This window comes from Nanorana parkeri, unplaced genomic scaffold (genome assembly GCF_000935625.1).
Source record: "Nanorana parkeri isolate BGI_ZX_2015 unplaced genomic scaffold, ASM93562v1 scaffold1991, whole genome shotgun sequence".
In the NCBI taxonomy this organism is placed as follows: Eukaryota; Metazoa; Chordata; class Amphibia; order Anura; family Dicroglossidae; genus Nanorana; species Nanorana parkeri.
Window position 1 is genome coordinate 86,324 of NW_017308259.1, and position 20,742 is coordinate 107,065.

At 43.6% G+C, this 20,742-nt stretch overlaps 1 protein-coding gene across 1 annotated transcript in view; it reads left to right on the forward strand.

The window, feature by feature from the left end:
* Positions 1-20,742, forward strand: part of LOC108800320 (mitochondrial import inner membrane translocase subunit TIM44-like) — a 207,288-nt gene that overhangs the window by 75,773 nt on the left and 110,773 nt on the right. Inside the window, exon 5 of the mRNA XM_018572296.1 lies at positions 1,208-1,300. Coding sequence (XP_018427798.1) covers positions 1,208-1,300 — 93 coding nt within the window. The remainder of the gene's footprint in view (positions 1-1,207; positions 1,301-20,742) is intronic.

Sequence of the window (20,742 nt, forward strand, 5' to 3'; positions counted from 1 at the left end):
CCCTCCAGGGAAGGGTAAAGGGTGAGAGGGAAGGGGCCTAAACCAGGGGGAGTGAGACCGGGAGAATAGAAGAAAAGAGAGAGGGGAAGAAAAGGGTGGATAAACAATGGAAACTACCTATAGATACACAAGCATAAACATTTTTGTCTGAAACCCGCATATTTCTATCAAATCTACTTTCAGCCCTATCCGGTCTAATCTTCTTCACTGACTGCTCTGCTACAGTCCATGGTTCCCAATTGGGTATCTTCTTATAACTTGGTTTTGATGGATCTGGCCAATTTTCTATTTAAGATTCAGAGAATCTGGAGAAATCTCTATGTACAAGGTACAAGGCCAAAACGCAATATTGGATGGCCGTGATCTACGGGCCCTCAGATGGCACTGCATTAAAGACAGTCATAATTCTGTGATGGACATCACTGCAACGGCTCAGGAATATTTCTAAAAATCACTATGTATGAATGTTGTCCCATCAAGAATGGGACAACGTTCCTTTCCCAAAACTCCAGCAACTGGCCTCAGTTCCCAGATGTTTACAGTGTGTTGTTAAAAGAAGAGGGAATGCTACACTGTGGTAATGGCCCTGTCACAACTTTTTTGAGACATGATGTTGCCATCAATTTCCAAAATACCTTATTTTTTTTCTTAACCTCCTTGGCGGTAATCCCGAGTGTGGCTCGGGGTTAATTTTCAGTACCATAAGCGGTAACCCTGAGCCACAAGGGATTACAGCATATCGTTACTTACCTTGTCCTTCGAGCCGCCCTGTGTCCTCCGGCCGATGCTGGCATCTGTCGTCCGGGTTCTGTCCCTTGCGAGCGGCCGCTTAACAAGGGGGCAGAACCGGCGGGAATTTTCAAAGTAAAAACAAAAAGAAATAGAAGAAAAAAATTTAACAAAGGATTAAATAATCAGACCGCCAGGGAGGTTAAAATGGTACATTCTCTCAGTTTAAACATTTGATATGTTTTCTAATTTCTGTTAATAAAATATGGGTTTATGAGATTTGCAAATCATTGCACTCTGTTTTTATGTAGATTTTACACAGCATCCCAACTTTTTGGCATTTAGAGTTGTAGCAAATTTCAAGGCTTCATGGTGCTACAATTTTGCTTTTAAAAGTGAGCTCATTTAAGTGGTTTGCTGATTGTGGTAACTGCATTCACAACTGAAAGAAACTGATAATGACTTTTTTCTTATACAGGGTTCTTTGAAATGAAGATGAAATATGATGAAAGTGACAATGCATTTATCAGGGCTTCACGCACCATTACAGACAAAATTAGTGATCTAATAGGTAAATATATTTTATTGTTTGTTGGTCTTACAGTGAGATTTGTATCATTTTTAGTTTAGATACATTAGTATATATGGTATTTTATTTTGTCAGCTTTATTAAATGGCTTTCTACCATCTTCTATAACGGTGAAAAATCCCTTTTTCTCTTCCATTCATTAAAGGACACAGCTGAGATTGGTTAGAGCTCCAACTTCAGGAGTAGGACACTAGGCAGAAGAAAAAAGCACAGCCTAGGGAGGCAGCCCAGTTTTTCGCCTAGTGTCAAAGAATAAGGACCTAAGCTCCCTGCTGGGAATCTTGGTTCCCTTTCTTTTTGCAGGGTATTTTCAGGCCTAAAAATTTCCACTCGCCCCCTCGCAATTTGCGAGTGAAAATTGCGTGGGGTCGAGTGGAATGCCATGGAGGGGGAGCGCCGCCGGCAGGACGTGCAATCGAACACTGCCGCCGCTTCCGAGCGGCGATCGCTGGCTTTGTGTTCACTCCTCCTGGCTCGCTCTGCCGCGGCCGAGGAGGAGGAGAATCAGATTCGGCTGTCTTCGGCTCCTTCGGCTCTTTCAGGCACCTGCACCACCACCAGGAGAAAGAAGAGGGCACCTGAATACCACCTAAATGAACTGTAAGTCCCTTTTCTTCCTTATACTGCTGACCTCTGCAACGCGTGTTGCAGCGCTGACCTCTGCAACGTGCATTGCAGCGCTGACCTATGCAACGTGCGTTGCATCGCTGACCTCTGCAAAGTGCGTTGCAGTGCGGACCTCTAATGTGCACTACTGACCTCTGTAATGTGCGTTACAGCGCTGATCTCTGCAACGTGTGTTACAGCGCTGACTTCTGTAACGTGCGTTACAGAGCTGACCTCTGTAATGTGCACTACTGACCTCTGTAATGTGCGTTACAATACTGAGCTCTGTAATGTGCGTTACTTACAGTACTGAACTTTGTAATGTGCGTTACAGCACTGACCTCTGTAACGTGCATTACAGTGCTGGTGTGTTTAGGGGGGAGTTAGTGCTAGGGAAGGGTAGGGATTAGGTGGGGCAACTGGTAACTCTTAAGGCATGGCTAGTAGCTCAGGACGTGAAATTTTGAGCCCTGGTATTTTTATTTTCAGGCTATAGGACCTTCAATCAACAGTTGAGCTGGGTGACAGGCTAGATAATCTAGATCAGTGATGGCGAACCTTTTTGAACCCGAGTGCCCAAACTGCGACGCAAAATCAATTTATTTATCTCAAAGTGCCAGCGCTGAAAATAAGTTTAGCATTGCAGTTTGGGCGCTCGGGTTTAAGAAACGTTCAACATCACTGCCTTACGGCCTTGTACTGCTCTCACGGGGGACCCGAACGTCCCGGATCGCCTCTGTAGTCGGGCCGGTCACAATCAGGCAGCGGTGGTGACCTCTAAACAGGCAGATTAGACGGCCGCTTGCGGGGGCCTCCCGGGGTCCTAGCGAGGAGGAAGCAGCCGTCTAACCTACCTGTTTATTGGCTGCCGCTGCCTAATTGTGACTGGCCCGGATCGCATACCAAGGCGATCTGGGTCAGTCGGATCTATTTCAATTGGTGGTCCCTGAACGCAGTGGTGTATTCTGGTTTGGGGCTGCCCTAGGCAAGGCAAAACACGGGCGCCCCCACCCCCACTAAATTTACCCCACCCCTTCCTGTTTAATACTTTTTGCGTGGCCTGTCAGTCGCTGGATACAGTGCAAACACTGTATCCAACTTCTGACATGTTCCGCTATTAGCAGGAAAGCTGTGGTCTCAGGGGGGCTTAGCAGGATTTGTGGTGAGCTCTGCGGGGTCTTTAGTGGCAGAGCCCACCACAGATCCTGCACAGGCCAGTGGAAGCCCTGCAGTCTGCAGGGTCTCAGGGGGGCTGTGCAGGATTTGTAATGGGCTCTGCCCACCATGGGGCTGCAGAGCCCACACAGATCCTGCAAAGCCCCCATGAGACCCTGAAGTCTGCCAGATCTCAGAGGGGCTATGCAGGATCTGTGGTGGGCTTTGCAGGCGGCAGAGCAGACTGGCCCCTTGGCGACGCCTCCTCCATCGCAGTCTCTGCCTTTGCCTCCTCGGTCTTCACAGGCCTCTTCCATCTCCCCCTGTCTCATGCCGCTCCGTCTCCTCACGTCCTCTTTCATTTCCGCCTAAATCTACCTCTGTCTCCGGCCCTGTCTCATGCCGCTCAGTCCCCCGTCTCCTCCCATCCTCCATCTCCGCCCACTTCTCCCTCTGTCTCCATCCCCTGCCGCTCCGTCCCCCTTCTCCTCCTACTCGCTCGCCTGCCGATTTCTCCGCCCTTCGACATGTCGGCAGCCTTAATGTTTTGGGGCCTGAACGTGGGCTCGCGTGCCAGCAGAAAGGGCCTTGCGTGCCATAGGTTCGCCACCACTGATCTAGATCCTTCTCCCCAGCTCAGCCATAGAGAGCATGCAGATTCTTAGCTTTGTGGCTGTGACACCCCTGTCCTGGATCCAAGGGTAGCTTGAGTATTTATCACATAACTGAGGCAGAGACCGGAAGATGAGGAGGCTTCTCTTTCGGCTCGTGTCCATAAGACTGCAGGACAGCAAGGAGCGCGAGTGCCACCGAACTGCACTTTCCATCCCTGTTCACCATTTGTATCCCAGGTGTGGCATATTGGCAGTTTGTGTACTTTAGCCAGCAGCGCCTGGATCCATGGGGTTGATTTCCACACTCTCTAAGGTGTTCTAAGATTTGAGTTTCCGGTGCAGGACACCAGATGTAGAATTTCTAATCTCTGGAGTCAACTGGACGGGTTCGTTTCCAGATCAGGAATCCTCTGTTAGCAATGGAGAATGCTCATGTGGCTCCATGGGATTTATATTGCCTTTTCTTCACCTCTTTATCCCTGCCAGCTCATCTACTATGCAGGTATGAGTGGGAAAGCTGTTCAGTGTTACCCACTGCTTTGGGTTGTCCTAGGTAGATGTGTTATCCATCCTGGTTGGATTCTTGGCAGATGCTTTGTGGACTTTTCTGGATCTGCTGCATGGCATGTTTTGAATTTTCTGCATGGCATGTTATTGGAGCTTACAGTCAGAGCCTACAGCCTGGCTCCTGAGGGACAGTGGCAGCTTGTCGAAGTGGAAGCTTTGATCTCATGGGGGTTCTGACCTGTAGCCTTTTTTTCCTGGCTGGAATACCATCGTTGGTGGAAGGCTTGCTCTTTGGTGAGACCCTGGGGATTCTCTCCCCAGATTTTTCTTTCTATAGTGTATCCTATTAGCACCTTCCAAAAGTTGGTGTACGCATTAAGCAGTTGTCAGAGACCGTTGGCCTTCCGGTCTTTGTCTCCATGGTATGGGATGTTCTGTGGCTTCCCCAATATGTTTCCTCATGACTTATGGGATCTGCTTTGATTCCTCAGTTTTTTTTCAAACTGCCTTTTGATCAGATCAGGAAAATTACTAATTTGTTCACAGGTTTTTTGTGACCATATACTTTTACTAGGGCTAAGTGCTTGTAGAACTGTTCCAGAAGGCTGTTGTCCCCTCAGGGGTTGGCTTCTTTGTTTGGCGTAGGCCTTTGTATATGTTATCAGGGACTACTACACACGGCAGCATGTTTTGTTGTTGCCTGGGTCGATTGGGGTTTTTCACACCCTTTAGTAGACACTGCTTTTGGACGTCCCAACCGTGAGAGATTCAAATCTCAGTGTCCTTCAATGAACAGAAAAGAAAATAGTATTTTTGTACTCGCTGTAAAATCCCTTTCTCTGCATTCATTGAAGGACACAGCACCCACCGTTCTGTTTGTTTTGCCTGTGGTCATCTGTTGCTCTATGCATTGCTTTATATTGCATTTGTGACTAACTGAGCTGCCTCTGGCTGTTGTGAATGGGGGGGGGGGGGTTGTGTCCCAACACGGGGCCCATTGGCCACCAGCAGGGGCCCGCCCCTAGGCTGTGTTTTGTATTTTTGCCTAGTGTCTTACTCTTTAAGGTGGAGCTATAACCCAACTGTGAGAGATTCAAATCTCGGTGTGCCCTTCAATGAACGCAGAGAAAAGGGATTTTACGTTGAGTACCAAAATCCTATTTTTTTAAAATTGTTTAGTGGGATTAATACACTTACCATTTAGGGCACCTTTATTGGACAGGGGCAAAGCAGGTAGTAGGGGCTATGACTATCCCTACTTCTCAGTGAAACTAACATTAGAATGTCAAACAGAGCACAATAGTGGAGTGTAACTAAGCAGAATAGTAGCAGGTATTTCCTGGTGGCATCTTTTGAGCAAGTATTTTCATTTTAAACATTTGAAATGGCCGACAGGATAACTTTATAAAAACGTTTCATCAATTTCATACGATCTTGGAGTTTAGTTTTCATCAGTAGTGCATTATGCTACCATTTATTGGTTGGATTAGAATGAAAGAATTGGCCACACATTACAATCTGATTGTACAATCTACTGATTTTAGTTTAAATTAAAGTTTCTAGATCATATTTAACAAGACAAAGGGAGTTAATCTTGAAACCACTTGGCTATGCAGATACCGCCAGGTGATTGGACTCTGGCAAATCAATCAAAGCTGCAGGAAAAACCTTGTATAACCCCTTCCACTCCATACCCACATCCATACCCTAGGAATTTTGTTGAAATTTTAGGGCATAATTCCTGTGCCCAAAGTGATTAAAGAGCACAACCTTCTAATTATTTGCAGACTGCGTTCATGATTTTGGTAGCATGTCCAGCACCAGAAAAGGTGGTTTGCTATGCTTAGACTAGCAGACCTCCACAGCGTGTTTTACACTTTTCATGCATCCTCTGCTCCCTGAAGTTTTAAAATGGTCTGGCTGAGCAACATATGACACTTGTAAAACCTCATCTGAGCTACCTGCTTCAATGCTCACCTCATATTCCTTGCTGAATTGTTCAGGTGCAGCTTAGGCTAGTTTCTCTGACACTTTGCAGTTACCCTCTTGGGCAGTCCAAGTCTCTGTCTTCAGTGCTGTGCAGACAGCTCTACTCCTACACACTGCAAATTATTGCCCTGCTGATTTCTCACCTGTACCTGTTTCTAACATTCAGCACTCTGCTCTCCATCTGCAGGCTTCCAAGGCTAGCTTCCTATTCACCAGCTCAGACTGCTGCATACCGACACCCTCTAGTGTTAAGGTGGCCATACACTTTACAACCATCGCAAGACCGTAGTCTTGCGATGGCTGTAAAGTACTTTAAAATATTTACGATCTGCCCATCTTGGACAGGCAGATCGTACTTGCGATCATCCAAAGCCCACCTCCCTGAGGGGCGTGCTTCCGATGACCGCAATGCCGATTGGGAAGTGTGCGTGCAAGCTCATCGGCATTTGTCTCCCGAGCATGCCACAAACCAGCTGAAAATCGTAAGATTTTCGGCTGGTTTTCTAGCATGCTCCTTAAGGTGCCCATACACCTTACAACCATCGCAAGACTTTTGTCTTGCGATGGTCATATGCTTCTTGAAAGCCCGTACGATCTGCCCACCTTGGATGGGCAGATCGTACTTGCGATCATCGAAAGCCCGCCCCGCTGAGGGGTGGGCTTCCGATGACGGCAATGCAGAACGGGCAGTGTGCGCGTGCCTGACCTTTGCCTATTAACAGTTTATGAACCTAAGCTGCCAACCCTGACTTTTGGAACTGTCTGACCACGCTTCTGTATTTCCCTTTTGTACTGTGCATCCGGTATTCCCTTAGCAGGAGGCCTGTCTGTTTATCCTTCTCATCAGTGCTGTCTAGTGGCCGTATGAGTATCCCTTCTATTAGGCTCCATCCTAACCACATCCCTAATGGACAGTTTTCTACCTCTTCTCAGAGAAATTGTGCCAGCACCACAGGACCTGCCTTTATCTCACCTTAACAATGATGATTATCCTAGTTACTAATTCTGTATCCTTAATGGAGCCAGTAGACAAAACAAATTGGGGAACTGTGCTAAGCTCTAATTTTCGCAAATTGGCTCAGTGCTTTAGACGTTTTTTTCACCTGGTTGTCCGAGGCAGTGATGCCTTGACCTCAAGGCTCTCAAAACTTTTGTCTGTCTCAGGAGCTTTTGGATGGGTTCTGTCATATCCATGCTCAGCTTACAGATTGTGGTGGCATCTTTATGAAAATTCAAATATATTTTAATCTACCATAAATCCTCTTTGGGTTTTTTTCAATACCAGGAGTATCTGGACCTGATTCTGGATCACAGGGTACTGATCATCTATTTCCAAAACTGAGACTGTTGAGACAATATATTACACTTCTTTGAAGAAAATCCATTTATCACTTCGATTATGCATGTAAGCTCTGGGGCTAATGGTCTAATCCTTCAGGGCCGGTGCACACCAAGGCGACACCTCACCGCACAGCAATCATACACGATTCCGCCAAGGTGATCGGGCTGTGGATGCCATAATTTTCTAATGGCACCCCAGCTAAAACAGCCGCGCGTCATGTATCGCAAAAAGAAAAGGTACATGTACCTTTTTTCTGCGATTGCTGCACGGATGTCACCCCATTAAAATCAATAGGGCCGTGCGGCAATCGCTGCCTGCATTGTGCAGGACTGCGTGATCCTGGGACGTGGAGGTCTGCACTGGACCTCAGGGTGTTTTCAATCACTCAGTTCCATACAAGAGTTCTGCAGAGGGAAATGCTACCAAGATGGGACTGATCTTCTCTTTCACTGTGATGTAAACATATATTGAATGGTGTCCTGGCAGGTATACCAGACCTTGCGATTACCAGGAACAGAGATTCGTGTCGCTGTCATAAGCAAAGTTTAATCAATACGTATTGGGCAGTATGTCGAGATAACATTCTGCAATGTCACAATAGGTTACATGAGTTTTTAAAGCAAAGCAAAATTAGCATAATTGAGACACATGCCACTGCAATCCCACACTGGGTAGGCACCGAAATACGAATCATCCAATAATATTTAGTTATTTAGTTAACGGTCCAAAATCACAAAGTCACTCCCATTTGGTACCTGTTTTTGCAAGGATATTGGTCAGACTGAAAACTACACTTTAAGGAACTATGCCTTATACAGTGGTCTTTCTGGAGAAGACGTCCTGTCTAGTTTCTAACTCTATTTATCACATTAGGAAATATGGCCCTCCTGATAAGAGGCCTCCTGAGGCCTGGTAACTCTAGAAAAATGAAGCTTCTCACGACCTATATACCATGAGACAAAGAAAATGATTTCCTCCTCTTCGCTAATGTAACATTAAGTCTGTATGTCAGATTCGAACACAAAATGGAGTCAGCCTTAAATACAAAAAAAAACTTACTGTTCCACCTCAATGCACGTCCAAACAAATGGGTGAAAAAATATATGCAATACTATAATGCATATACACCGATCAGCCATAACATTATGACCACTTGCCTAATATTGAGTAGGTCCCCCTTTTGGCGCCCTGACCCGTCGAGGCATGGACTCCACTAGACCTCTGAAGGTATGCTGTGGTATCTGGCACCAAGCCATCAGTAGTGGATACTTTAAGTCCTGTAAGTTGTGAGGTCGGGTCTCCATGCATTGGACTTTTTTGAGCACATCCCACAGATGTTTGATTGGATTGAGTTTCAGAGAATTTGGAGTCCAAGTCAACACCTCAAACTCGTTGTGTTCCTCAAACCATTCTTGAGCCATTTTTGCATTGTGGCAAGGCGCTTATCCTGCTGAAATAGGTCACTGCCATCAGGGAATACCGTTTCCATGAAGGGGTGTGTTTGGTCAGCAGCAATGTTTAGGTGGGTGGTACGTGCCAAAGAAACATGTACAGAAATTGCAGGGCCCAAGGTTTCCCAACAGAATATTGGCCAAAGCATCACACTACCTTCGCCAGGTAGGTCCTGACCACTGCATCCCACAGAAGCTGCAGTTTTGGAGTTGCTCCGACCCAGTCGTCTAGCCTTCTTGTGAAACTCCAAAACTGCAGCTTCTGTGGGATGCAGTGGTCAGGACCTACTAAAGAAGGAAAATCGGTAAACCGGCAACAGGGTCATGGGCAGCCAAAGCTCATTGATGCACGTGGGGAGCGAATGGTGCTGTGTGTAGTCTGATGGCCCTTGTCAAAGGCTAATATATCCCACCCACTTTCAGTTACCATTGTAATGGTATAATCAATGTTATTTACTTCACCTCTCAGTGGTCAAAATGTTTTGGCTGATTGGTGTATATTAATATCTAATATGCAAAAAATAAATATATTTAAAAGAAAATACTAAACAAATAGAATTGCTCGAATTTCCCACTGTCAGAAAATTTAGCAATATTTATGCAAGAGCCTTGCACATTTTCTATGTAGAAACAAGAGTGACAAAACAAAAAACCACATACTAGCTTAGTATAAACAGTTAGAAGCATAAGACTATGTAGCAGTTGTGTTTATCCACATATATTATTTGAAAGCAAACTTGTAAACATGCAACAAATGTTAGACTGTACAATACTAGACGTGTTTTACAAAGCAATTTCAAGCTTTTAGGGCCTTTTCAGTAGCTCGGGTTTTTAGTTTTCTACAGTCAGATATAGATTAAGGCCTTAGCGCTGATTGTCATCAAGGGTTTGTTCTCAGACCTTGCCATTTTGTACGAACACCCTTAGGCATCTAATTCATTGGTCCACACATTTATACAGGGTGTTGTTAACATTGTCCCATGGTCAAACTCCATATGGCTTAATAGGACCTTAATCAGTTTTTATCTGTCCTTTTATTTGTTACAGAAAGTGGCCATTGGACTAAAATTAAGCTTGGAGGATGTTTTAGCTGGTGGTTCTATCCTGTAAGCTGCCTTTTCTCATTCTTCACAATGACATGGTGGACTCAAAACCTCATTCTTCTTTTCTTCTAAAGGTAGTGTTGTCTTTCCATCCTAAAGAGAACATTGCACTACCCCATTTTTTTAATCTTTTTCTGATTCTAAGGAGATTGCTCTTCATTCCTTGGAGATCGTGATGACGTCAGGATCTTCTTGTCCACTGCTCCCTTCTTTAAGATGGACTTGCTCTTTGTTATTCCATAGGATTCTCCAGCATTGAGTAGCACCATTGCATGTTGCATCCGTTAGCAGAAAATAGGAAGGAAGGTGGGGTTTTGGAAGCACCAGAATGACAACTCCAAACAAAAATAGTATACAAAATATATTTTTATTTTTAATAATATTATTTAAAAAAAGGCTCATAGCAATTTTAAAAAGGTAATAGTAAAGGGTAAAGCAATCACATGTGGTCTTAGATAGTCATCAATCATCCGACTGGCCAGTTCTGTAAGGCTATTGGGAGCTTGTGCAGCCTATGTGGGAGCAGCCCGGTTGGTACGTCCTCGCATTTGCCTATTGGGGCGGTTCCGTCTTAGTCACGTGGTGACACCATGGCGTCGTCTCGGTCACATGATGACGTCATGACGGTGGATGCCGTTATAGCGCCCGCGTGAGCCTCCAATGTCAGTGTGCAGCCTGGGGTGGCCGCGCAGTACGCTGAGGGCTTGGAGATGAGAGGTGGAATTACACTCTTCGGTCACTGACGGGTAAACCACTGAGTAATAGACTGCAATCATCTAATGGTCATGTACACCCCTTAAACTATGGACCTTCTATGGGACGTTATGATCACTAATGTGATAGTCCCATATACATCCGGCCTTGATGCTATTGTGAGGCTCTGACTTTGCCCCTCATCTATATTTTTTCAGGGCTATTTTGATACCACATATCTCTCACCTCCCTGCTGCTTTTAGTGGGGTTTATGGTGGTGACCTCCCTCTCCTTGTCTGCTCCGGTGGGTGTGATTCAGGTGCTACGCCTGGATCGGGCTACAGGAACGCACACACATCAATTGGTTTTAATGGTAGGTGACATGTTCACCCAAACTATGTATTACATACTGAGCTAAGATTTTGTATTGTAGATTATGATATATATGTATACCCCCTTTTTTGAATGATGTAGATAACTTCCTCGTCCTGAAGAAGCGCCGTTACAGCGCGAAAAACGTTGAGAAACTGCTCTTCCACATCCAACCCTTGCAACAGTATATTTTTTCACTTACATGATTACTACCTATGCTATGTCTAATATGATATGAGGTTTTGACTTGTTTCAAACCAGATCACGCATCATTGTTGTATGTGTTGAACTCAGATCATGTTCAATATTGTTTTTCTATATATGTATCATGGTTTTCTCTAATGGCTATACTATGCATGAAGGGCTGTGTTAGTGGAGATTAAGTCTGCTTCACCTCCAAACCCTCCTAGCATTGATTCTAGACCTATTTATATATGTTAGCATCATGAATTTGTGATACCGGATCAACTTACCTCGATCATGTCCATTGATTAATTGCCAATTTAAATCTGAATCATGTCCTCTTTATTAATACCTATACTGTGAAGGGAATGAGCATAGAGGGATTTATCTACTCATTTGGTTACTATTACCTTTATGAAATTGCTATGAGCCTTTTTTTAAATAATATTATTATTAAAAATATATTTTTTATACAATTGTTTGCAGTTGTCATTTTGGTGCTTCCAAAACCCCACCTTCCTTCCTATTTTTTGCTAACTATTCCCAGGGGTGCAGCACCTATTATCCAAATCCAGGTCAAAACCTTTTCTATAACGCATGTTGCATCCACCAGGTTATATCACAGGCAAATTCTATTAAGGGACACGGCCCCCTGTTGCTTTTCGCCTTTCCCGGTATCAGAGCGTTAGATGGCTTTTGGCACCAAGCCTCTGTCCCCCAGGTATACAAGGCTGCTACATGGTCCTCAGTTCCCACTTTTAGAAAGTTTTATTATATGGACGCCATGCCTTCAGCTGATGCCAGTTTTATGCGCATGGCCGCTGTGCAAGTCAACCATGCCACAACATAATTTTCTTATTCATACATTACAGGACAAAGGATGATATTCTGGAATTCCTGCCTTCAGCAGATTGCACTGACAAACAAAGCTGTAAGAACAGCCCTGTGTAACTGCTTCCAGCAAGCCTCAGTTTTTGCTTGTGTCCTTAGGAGAATGGGCGTTTTCTCACTGCCATAAGAGAAGCAAATCACTTTCTTTTTTCTCTTTTGTTCTTGTCTCAAGATGTTTTCTATTAGCAATATTCTTTAGCTGCTGCAGAGCCATTTTGGCTAATTTTTGTACTTTCCGAATCGGCTAGTTCTCAGCTTTATCCTGGGGGGATCGTATACAGATCCCACTAGAAAGAAGATGTGAGGCTGGCCTGTAATATTGCACTTTGAACACTGAATTCAGTGTTAGGCACTCATCTAGTCACATGGTGCAATGTGATGTTAGCCAAAGGGTGCTCTACAGGTCCAGGGCCTTGGTACACCTGCTGGTGGAACCTTATACCTGAAGACTCCTTAGGGACTATGCCCACTGGGAGGGCAAAGACAGCTGGCTAGGGCTTTTCCCTATCTGGGAGCCTGGGTGTTCTGCACTCCAGTCCCCATGAGGTTAACAAATGGAGCACCAGCTGTGACGCATACAGCAATCCGTTTTTTAAATTTGGTGTCATTTTTGATTTGCCAGGCTCTTGGCCCAGGTGCCTCACTGTGCCTACATTGCCTCCTTCCTGGATGGATGCACTGCACTTATGCTCCATCTTGGCACACACCTGATATCCATGCTCCTGGTTTCATCATCTTCACAACAATCGTTTTATGTTTACAGTAATTGGCCACAGAATGCTTAACCCTTCCTGCTCTGCAGTATATGGTCGTGAGTACGCCTAGGAGGACATGCCTCACTCTCTATGGCAGATCATGGGGCCAGTGGGCCCTGCTTGCTTACACTAAGTAAATTGCCTGTAAGGAGGGGCTCTGGAATATAGGGAAACTTTGAGCCTTATTAGAGGCCTCAAATTGTATGGACTGCAGGCAGGTCTTGTCATGCTCTCCCACAGAGTCCATCCCTGCTCTTTCTCTAGCTGCTTCTGCAGTCACTGAACTCCATCCTCATTCTTCTCGAATGAAGATGATACCTCATCTAGTTAAGAGTATTCAATACATGAGAAAGTTCAGTCCGCTAATATAACTTCTATATTTAAGAATGCTGTTTCTGTCCTTAGGTACGCCATGCACATGTGCCATTATATAGAGCAGCCTTCACTGGCCTTGCAAATGGTCATCTCTAGAAATGTCTCAGCCTGCTATAACCTTCTTTGTGCCCTCCCTTTTACAGTCTACATTGTACAGTGACTCCCCTCATCGTGAAAAGATCCCCCCCCCCCCCTTCAGGTGTTTTGCTCAGCAATATCCTATCAAAGAGGGGTTCCTAAAAAAAGAAAAAAAAGCCCAAGGCTTTGTTCTCTCTTGCAGGCCAAGGACCAGACACCGGTCTGAACATTTCAGACGCTTGGGTCCAGAACGTAGTATCCAGCGGCTGCAAACTAGAATTTTGGCCTCACCCCCGGCTTCATGTTGTTAAACTTGCCAACATCTATGCAAAGGCAGGTGGACCTTCTCTTAAGTAATCATAGCTATTGTCCCAGGAGACGAACGGTTTCAGGGTTTCTTTTTAAACCTGTTCGCCAAGGCAAAAAGGAGACTTTCGCCCCATATTGGATCTAAAGGTTCTAAAAAGATTCCTTCAAGTTTAAACATTCTGGATGGAATCCACTAGGCAGTCATTTGCTTCCATTTTCTCAGGAGACTTTGTGGCTTCTGTAACATTATGGATTTTTGCACATCCCTATCTTTCTGGAACATCAATGCTACCTGCATTTTGCTGTGGGCACACATCAATTTGCCCTTCCTTTTGGTCTGTCCAATGCACCTTGCATCTTCACCAAGGTGCTAGCTCTTGTTTTCTCTCTGGTTCACTCTCCAGGTTTCCTCATTGTGAGATCTCGGGATAATTTCCTGCTGAAGGGGCCTCAGGCTCTGTCAACCGTTGTCCAATAGACAGTGTAGACCCTGCAGAGATTTGGATGGATCCTAAATATCCAGGAATAGTCATTGAATCTGATTACATGGTATATTTGGCCGTAATCTTCGATAATGCCCTGTCCAGGGTTTTCCTTCTCCCAAACCCCCTCTTGTCTCTCCGTTTCTGCTTTTGCACCATATGGACCAGGAACCACCAAAACATTCACTTTTGTATGAGGTTTCTAAGCTTTCTCACTTGTCACTGTCTGGAATCCAGTGAATTGTCTCTTCACCCAGAGGTGTTTCGAGCTCATTGTCGCAGGTGGGGGACAGCAGATGTAGATCTCCTGGCTTCCAGGTTCAGCAACAAAGTGGAGAGATTTGTTGCTAGGGATTCTGGAGCCTCTACAGTGGATGCTTTGGTAACTCTGGGATCATTTACTGCTGATCTATACCTTTTAAACTTTAAAACTCTTTCCTCACCTATTCCACAGTATCGAGATGAAGGGCAATTCCGGTGATCCTTAGTGCACCGAACAGGCCTGGGAGGACGTGGTATTCAGACATAATGAAGCCCCCTGTAGACTCTCCATGGGTGCTGCTGGATTGTCTACATCTTCTGTCACAGGGGCTGGTCTGCCATCATACTTTTTAGTTGCTGGTTTCAGTGACTAGGCTGTTAAAGCCCAGGTCCTGGGGGACAGAGACTTTTCCGATTTAGTCATCCCTATGTTCCTAAAAGCTAGGAAATCAACTTCTCGCAGTGTCTACCATTGCACTTTGAAAACTTACTTCACTTGGTGCGAGGCAAGGAAATTCCACCCCAGGAAGTACTGAGTGGGACGAATCTTAACTTTTCTCCAGTCTAGTCTGGATCAGAGTTTGGCCTCAAGTACCATCAAGGGTCAAATCACGGCTTAAGCAGTCCTTTTTCAGAGACCCCTTGCCTCTCACTCCTTGAATTAAGGCCTTTGAGCATATGACTGACCGGCCATTGGGCTGGTTTTTCACAGTAGCTCCCCTAGGTTAACGGGGTCCTCATGTTGGTGGGAGACATTCTGTTTGAAAAAATAGTGTTCTGGTGCACTTTGCCTTACAGGTAAGCATACTCCCCTTGATTTGTACACTTAAAGTGGACTTGATTTTGAAATACTTACACTTGCAAAGTATTCACTTCATGCTTTGAAAGGGCAAAATGACTTCAGTTTGCCAAAGCAATGCACACTGGGATTGCCTTGTCATCAGCAGACCATTGCTGGGAAATCTCATGAGATCGCAGGGAAAGGCATTTCCCTCCCCCGAGATGATGTGCTTGGTCACATGTGCCAGGAATCCAGGAAGCAAAAGGAGAGCCAGTAATCTGCCCTTAGTAAACATGGCCACTGTCAGAAGACTGGGGAAGAAAAGACTGAGGCTATTCTGCTTCTTATTTAGCATCTTTGTTATTACCTCTATTTACTTTTTACACAGACTGGCTGCAGTGTTCAAAAGCAGTTAATCTGTATGGGAGAGCCAGGACTTTTTCTATGCTGTCATCAATGAACGTGATGTGTGGTGTGGGTGGGTTCATCTTCTGTGTTTGTTTCTAAAGTTAAGAATGCAGCAGAATTGACTTCAGGAACATCAAGACTTCATCTACCATCTAACAGTTCCTCTGCAAGACCACCTAAATACAGACCAAAGGGACCATTTCCCTCTCCAGCATTAAGTGTTTAGTGCTACTAATACATCTAATGTGTCAAACATGTCCTTGGACCCAGGGTTATTGCTGGGAATTGATACATTGCCATCTGTATCTGCACCTGTCATTGTGACTGCACCAGACTGGCCTGGCTCTGATATGGGATCAAGTGGAGTGGCATGTAATTTGTTGACTGCTCTAAGGGCAGACTTTGATACTTGGGCTGTTAGACTAGAGGCAGCGCTTAGGGAGGCGTTAGAGGAACTTAGCCAGAAAGTAGTTCAATCTGAGTCTTAAGTTTTCTGAGCTTAAAGCTACATCTACAGCACATATGGCTCATATACAGGACTTAGAAGACTCAAGAGATGCCCACACTGTGCTGTTACAGCAGCGACAGCTCCGCGTTGAGGACGCAGAGAACCATAGCCGTAGGAATAACATAAGGCTTTGTGAGATTGCGGAATCCATTTTGGGACCTCCGTTACATAGAACTGTTACTGCTATACTAAATATGGCTCTGGGGAAACCTGTGACTGATTTTATTGAACTTGATCGAGTACACCGGGTATCCAATATAGAATCTAGAAGACTACATTTTGATGTGCTATGTCGCATGCATTTTTCTAATAATAAAGAAATTATGAAACGTGAGGAGAGTTGGCACGATTGTATATGAGCTACTATTCTGCTGCCAGATCTGTCGCGTCATACCTTGGCGATGCGGAGATCTGTTTGACCCTTACTGGAACTCATTTGTCAATCTGGGGCAACCTACAGATGGGGCCATCCATTCAGTATTCAAATCAGAAGAAATTAAGATCATTTTTTTTTATTGCCCTCTCCTGTACAACCCTTGGCCTTGTTTCAATTCTTGGCTGTTGAGCCCATTGTAGTTTCTTATTGTCCATCAGTTATAGACAATAATTAATAAATTAAAAACGTGTTTTTGTACCAATTTGTGGGATTCCACGTCAGCATATCTACGACTTTTTATTTTTTTCTTTATATTCAAATGATGGTACTGAGCCTGTATAGATTTGCTGGCATAGTTCATCTCACCATACAGTGATGCTAAACAATAATATATGTAAAATGTATTTGAAGTGGTGGTGGTGTGTGTTTTTTTTTTTTTTTTTTTTTTTTTTTACTATTATTATGACCTCAACCACATCAGTACTCTCTTCTATTATCATGACCTCAACCACATCAGTAGATAAATTTTTCAAATGATGTACCTATAATGTTAGGTGCCTAAATCGGCCTAAGAAGCAGGGCCAGATTTTATATTATATGCATAAGGCTCATGTGGATAATATCTTATTTCAGGAAACGCACTTTAAAAGCGGGCATGTTCCGATAGGTAACAGTCGTTACTATTCTAAATGGTATCATAGCTCTAACCCAGAAAGTAAGTCGAAGGGTGTCTCTATCACAGTACACACAATGGTTCCTTTTACTTTTGTGGACCTTAAGGTGAATCCTCAGGGTAGATATCTTTTTTTTTTTTAAACTGTCACTTTGGGTAGAATTTACACTGTTGTAAAAGTTTTATCTGCCGAATACTGGATTACATCTATTGGGGATTTTGTCTGAATTTGCACAAGGGGAACTCATAGTGGTGGGGGGGATTTCAATCTTGTTTTAGAACCAATTCTGGACTCGATCAGTGCTTTCTTATCGCAAACTTAGGGTTATTAAAAATATATTTTTAAATTGCAATTTGTTATGGAAATTCGATTGGTTCAACGCACAAATCCATGCTGCGCTAGAGTGTGCCAAAGTACGTCAAACACAAAGAATTTCCCCCCGTGCTTAAAAGCACAGTTGTATTACGCTCTTTTGTGCGAGGACTGGCAGTACCTCTTTCAGAGTTATGTAGAGTTAGGACACAGGAGACAGGTGTTGCTTGCTTCAAGATCCATGCTAAAAGACCCAGCACAGGCCTTTGTTTATTGTTTTATATCTGCCCGACAGGAAGTGATGTCAGACAGGAAGTGGTCTCACACAGCAAACCAGGAAGTAATTTCAAACAGGACGTGATGTCAACAAACAGCAAACGATTTTAAAAACCAGCAAACCAGGAAGTGATGTTAACAACCACTTCCTCAATACAAAGCCAGTCAACAAAACACATTAATACAATAATCTATTACCACCGGAGTGAGCTTTATACAGCATTGCTCAGTGAGCAATGCCCAAGTTACTATGATTCTCATGCGTGCTTATTTACAGGGACAACGTTCTATTATCTCCAGCGGTTGATCAGGCACACTAGAGACAACAAACGCACGTTCCTTTCATATACTGTTTTCAAAACAAATGTAACCACGCAAGCCAATAAATCCATGCATTGCACGGGGGGCCCCAGCCGTGCGTCCATACATTTGCCAAGAAGACACTGCTCCACCGTGCATAAGATATCTACCTCCAACTTCTACTCTAAACCCTGACACGGAGAGACATAATGACAAAATATTACAATACACTAAAAAAAAATCCTAGTAAAATTTCCACAACAAATTGATTGATATCTGGAGGGTTCTTCATCATAAGCTTTGTAATTGTACTTATTTTACCCCCTTAAATTCGTCCTATAGCAGACTGGATTACTTTTTTTACATCACATACGTTACTTGATGTATTCTTGTGAGATTGATACCACTATTTGGTTAGACCATTGCTCTCAGTAAAACAACCTCAAACTCTTCAGAAAGAATGGACTTGCCGTTTAAATTAATCTCTTCTCCTGGATCCTTTGTGTTTCTGCTGTACGTGATTCTATTATTAACTTCTTTTTAGACCATGAGTCAGATACCACCCCGTCACCTTATAAGTGGGAGGCTCTCAAGGCTGTGCTTCGGGGAATGTTTATCCAGTTTGGCTCTAGAATAAAAAAGGAACGTGCTTGACGTATTTTGGATTTTCTGCAGAAGTTGCTGCGATTGGAAACTTCTCACAAGAAAGCCCTGACCCCTGAAATTCGTTTTCAGGATTTAATTGGTTAAAAATTAGCTTTGGTACATGCTATCGAAGATATGAAGATAAATTGGCTCTTCGGCGGTATGAATTTGCCAACATGTGTGGGCGCCCCCTCTAGCTAGATCTGTACATCCGAGAGGTCCACATACTTTAATTTCTCATGTATGAACTTCATTGGATACTTGGATACTATAGTATATTTGCCATCAGATATTCAATCTGTCTTTCGTTTTTACTATTATGATCTTCACAATTTGCCCACAATTGTAACCTCTTCGACTCCTCTTGAGGATTAAATTATCTTATATATCCATGATACTCTCCTTCCACTTTTGGATGATGATGTACTTCAGGACTTAGAAAAACCTCTCTCTCTCTCTTGAAGAGCTCCAATTTGTTAATAAATCAACTCCTACTGGAAAAAGTCCAGGCCCGGACAGGTTCTCAGCAAACCTTTATAAATTGTTTTAAGATCTTTTGACACATTTTTTTTATTACAGATGTTTAACTCTATATCATTGCCTCCACAAGCCTTAGAAGCACATATTTCTCTCATTCTGAAGCCGGATAAAGATCATAGCCTGTGTGCAAATTATCGTCCAATTTCTTTAATCAATTCGGATATGAAATTATTTTCTAAGCTAATTGCTCACAGTTTGCAACCTCTTCTTCCTCACTTGGTTCACCGTGATCAAGTGGGATTTGTACAGGGTAGAGAGGCAAGGGATAACACCATCCGAACCTCTCATAATGCAGCATGCTCAGACTTTTAAAATGTGTCTTCTCTCAGTGGATGCTGGAAAGGTTTTTTACAGGGTGGGAACTGGCTTTTTATTAAACATACTTTGTCCTATAAAGACGGGTCCCTGTCACCTAGGCTTACTGTAGGATATGGCACCAGGCAAGTCTACCCATTGTCTCCTTTGCCATATATACTTATGGAACATTTGGCTGTAGCCATATGTCAAAACACGGGCATCTTTGGTATTTCTATTGCTATCCCCCAGTCTAAATTGGTCTTATTTGCTGACGATCTTCTGTTACTCAACCTCATTTATCTCTACCTTCTATTCAGGAATTTCAATGTTTTACTGAAATTAGTAATTTAAAAGTAAACTATTCTAAGTCTGAGATCTTGAATATTTTGTTAGATTCCAGTAATTTGCTGAGATTTACAGATAATTTTTCTTTTAAAATCTGTTCCACTTCATTGCTCTATTTAGGGATATATTTGTCTCCCGATCCATCCATTGTTTTCTCTACGAACTTTGGGGCCTTTTCCAGAAAACAAAGCAAGATCTTACCAGTTATGGCCTGTCCAATCTATCTTGGTTGGGTAGAATTAATGTTTTGAAAATGGATATATTACGAAGATTCCTATACCTATTTCATACTTTACCTATAGTATTTTCTGTGAAGTTTCTACGATCAGTGCAGAAGCTTTTCACTACCTTTTATCTGGAAAAATAAACGACCACGTCTTCGTTCAAAGACCCTTTCGTTACCTAAAAATAGAGAGGGGGCTAACGCACTAGGCATTCCCTTATAGTATACAGCAGCTATCTTGGTGCGCATTCTGGACTGGTTCCATCATGTAGACAATAAGCTCTCGTTGTGCTTAGAGAATTTCTTGGAAAAAGTAGATTTACTTGGATCCGATCCAACCTTCCAGCAAAAAAGCAATTTCTCTTCCTGTATCTAATTTCCAAACTTTACAGGTATGGGATCACTGTTTAGCATTACTTCCTTTGTCCACCTACCTTGGATCAATGACTCCTCTGTTTAATAATCCTGATTTTCGACCAGCAATGTATGGGCAGAAGTTTGGAGCTTAGGAAAAGTAATCAGTTGAACGTATGTCACAGATATTATCACATTTTCCTTCCTTGAGCCTGTCAG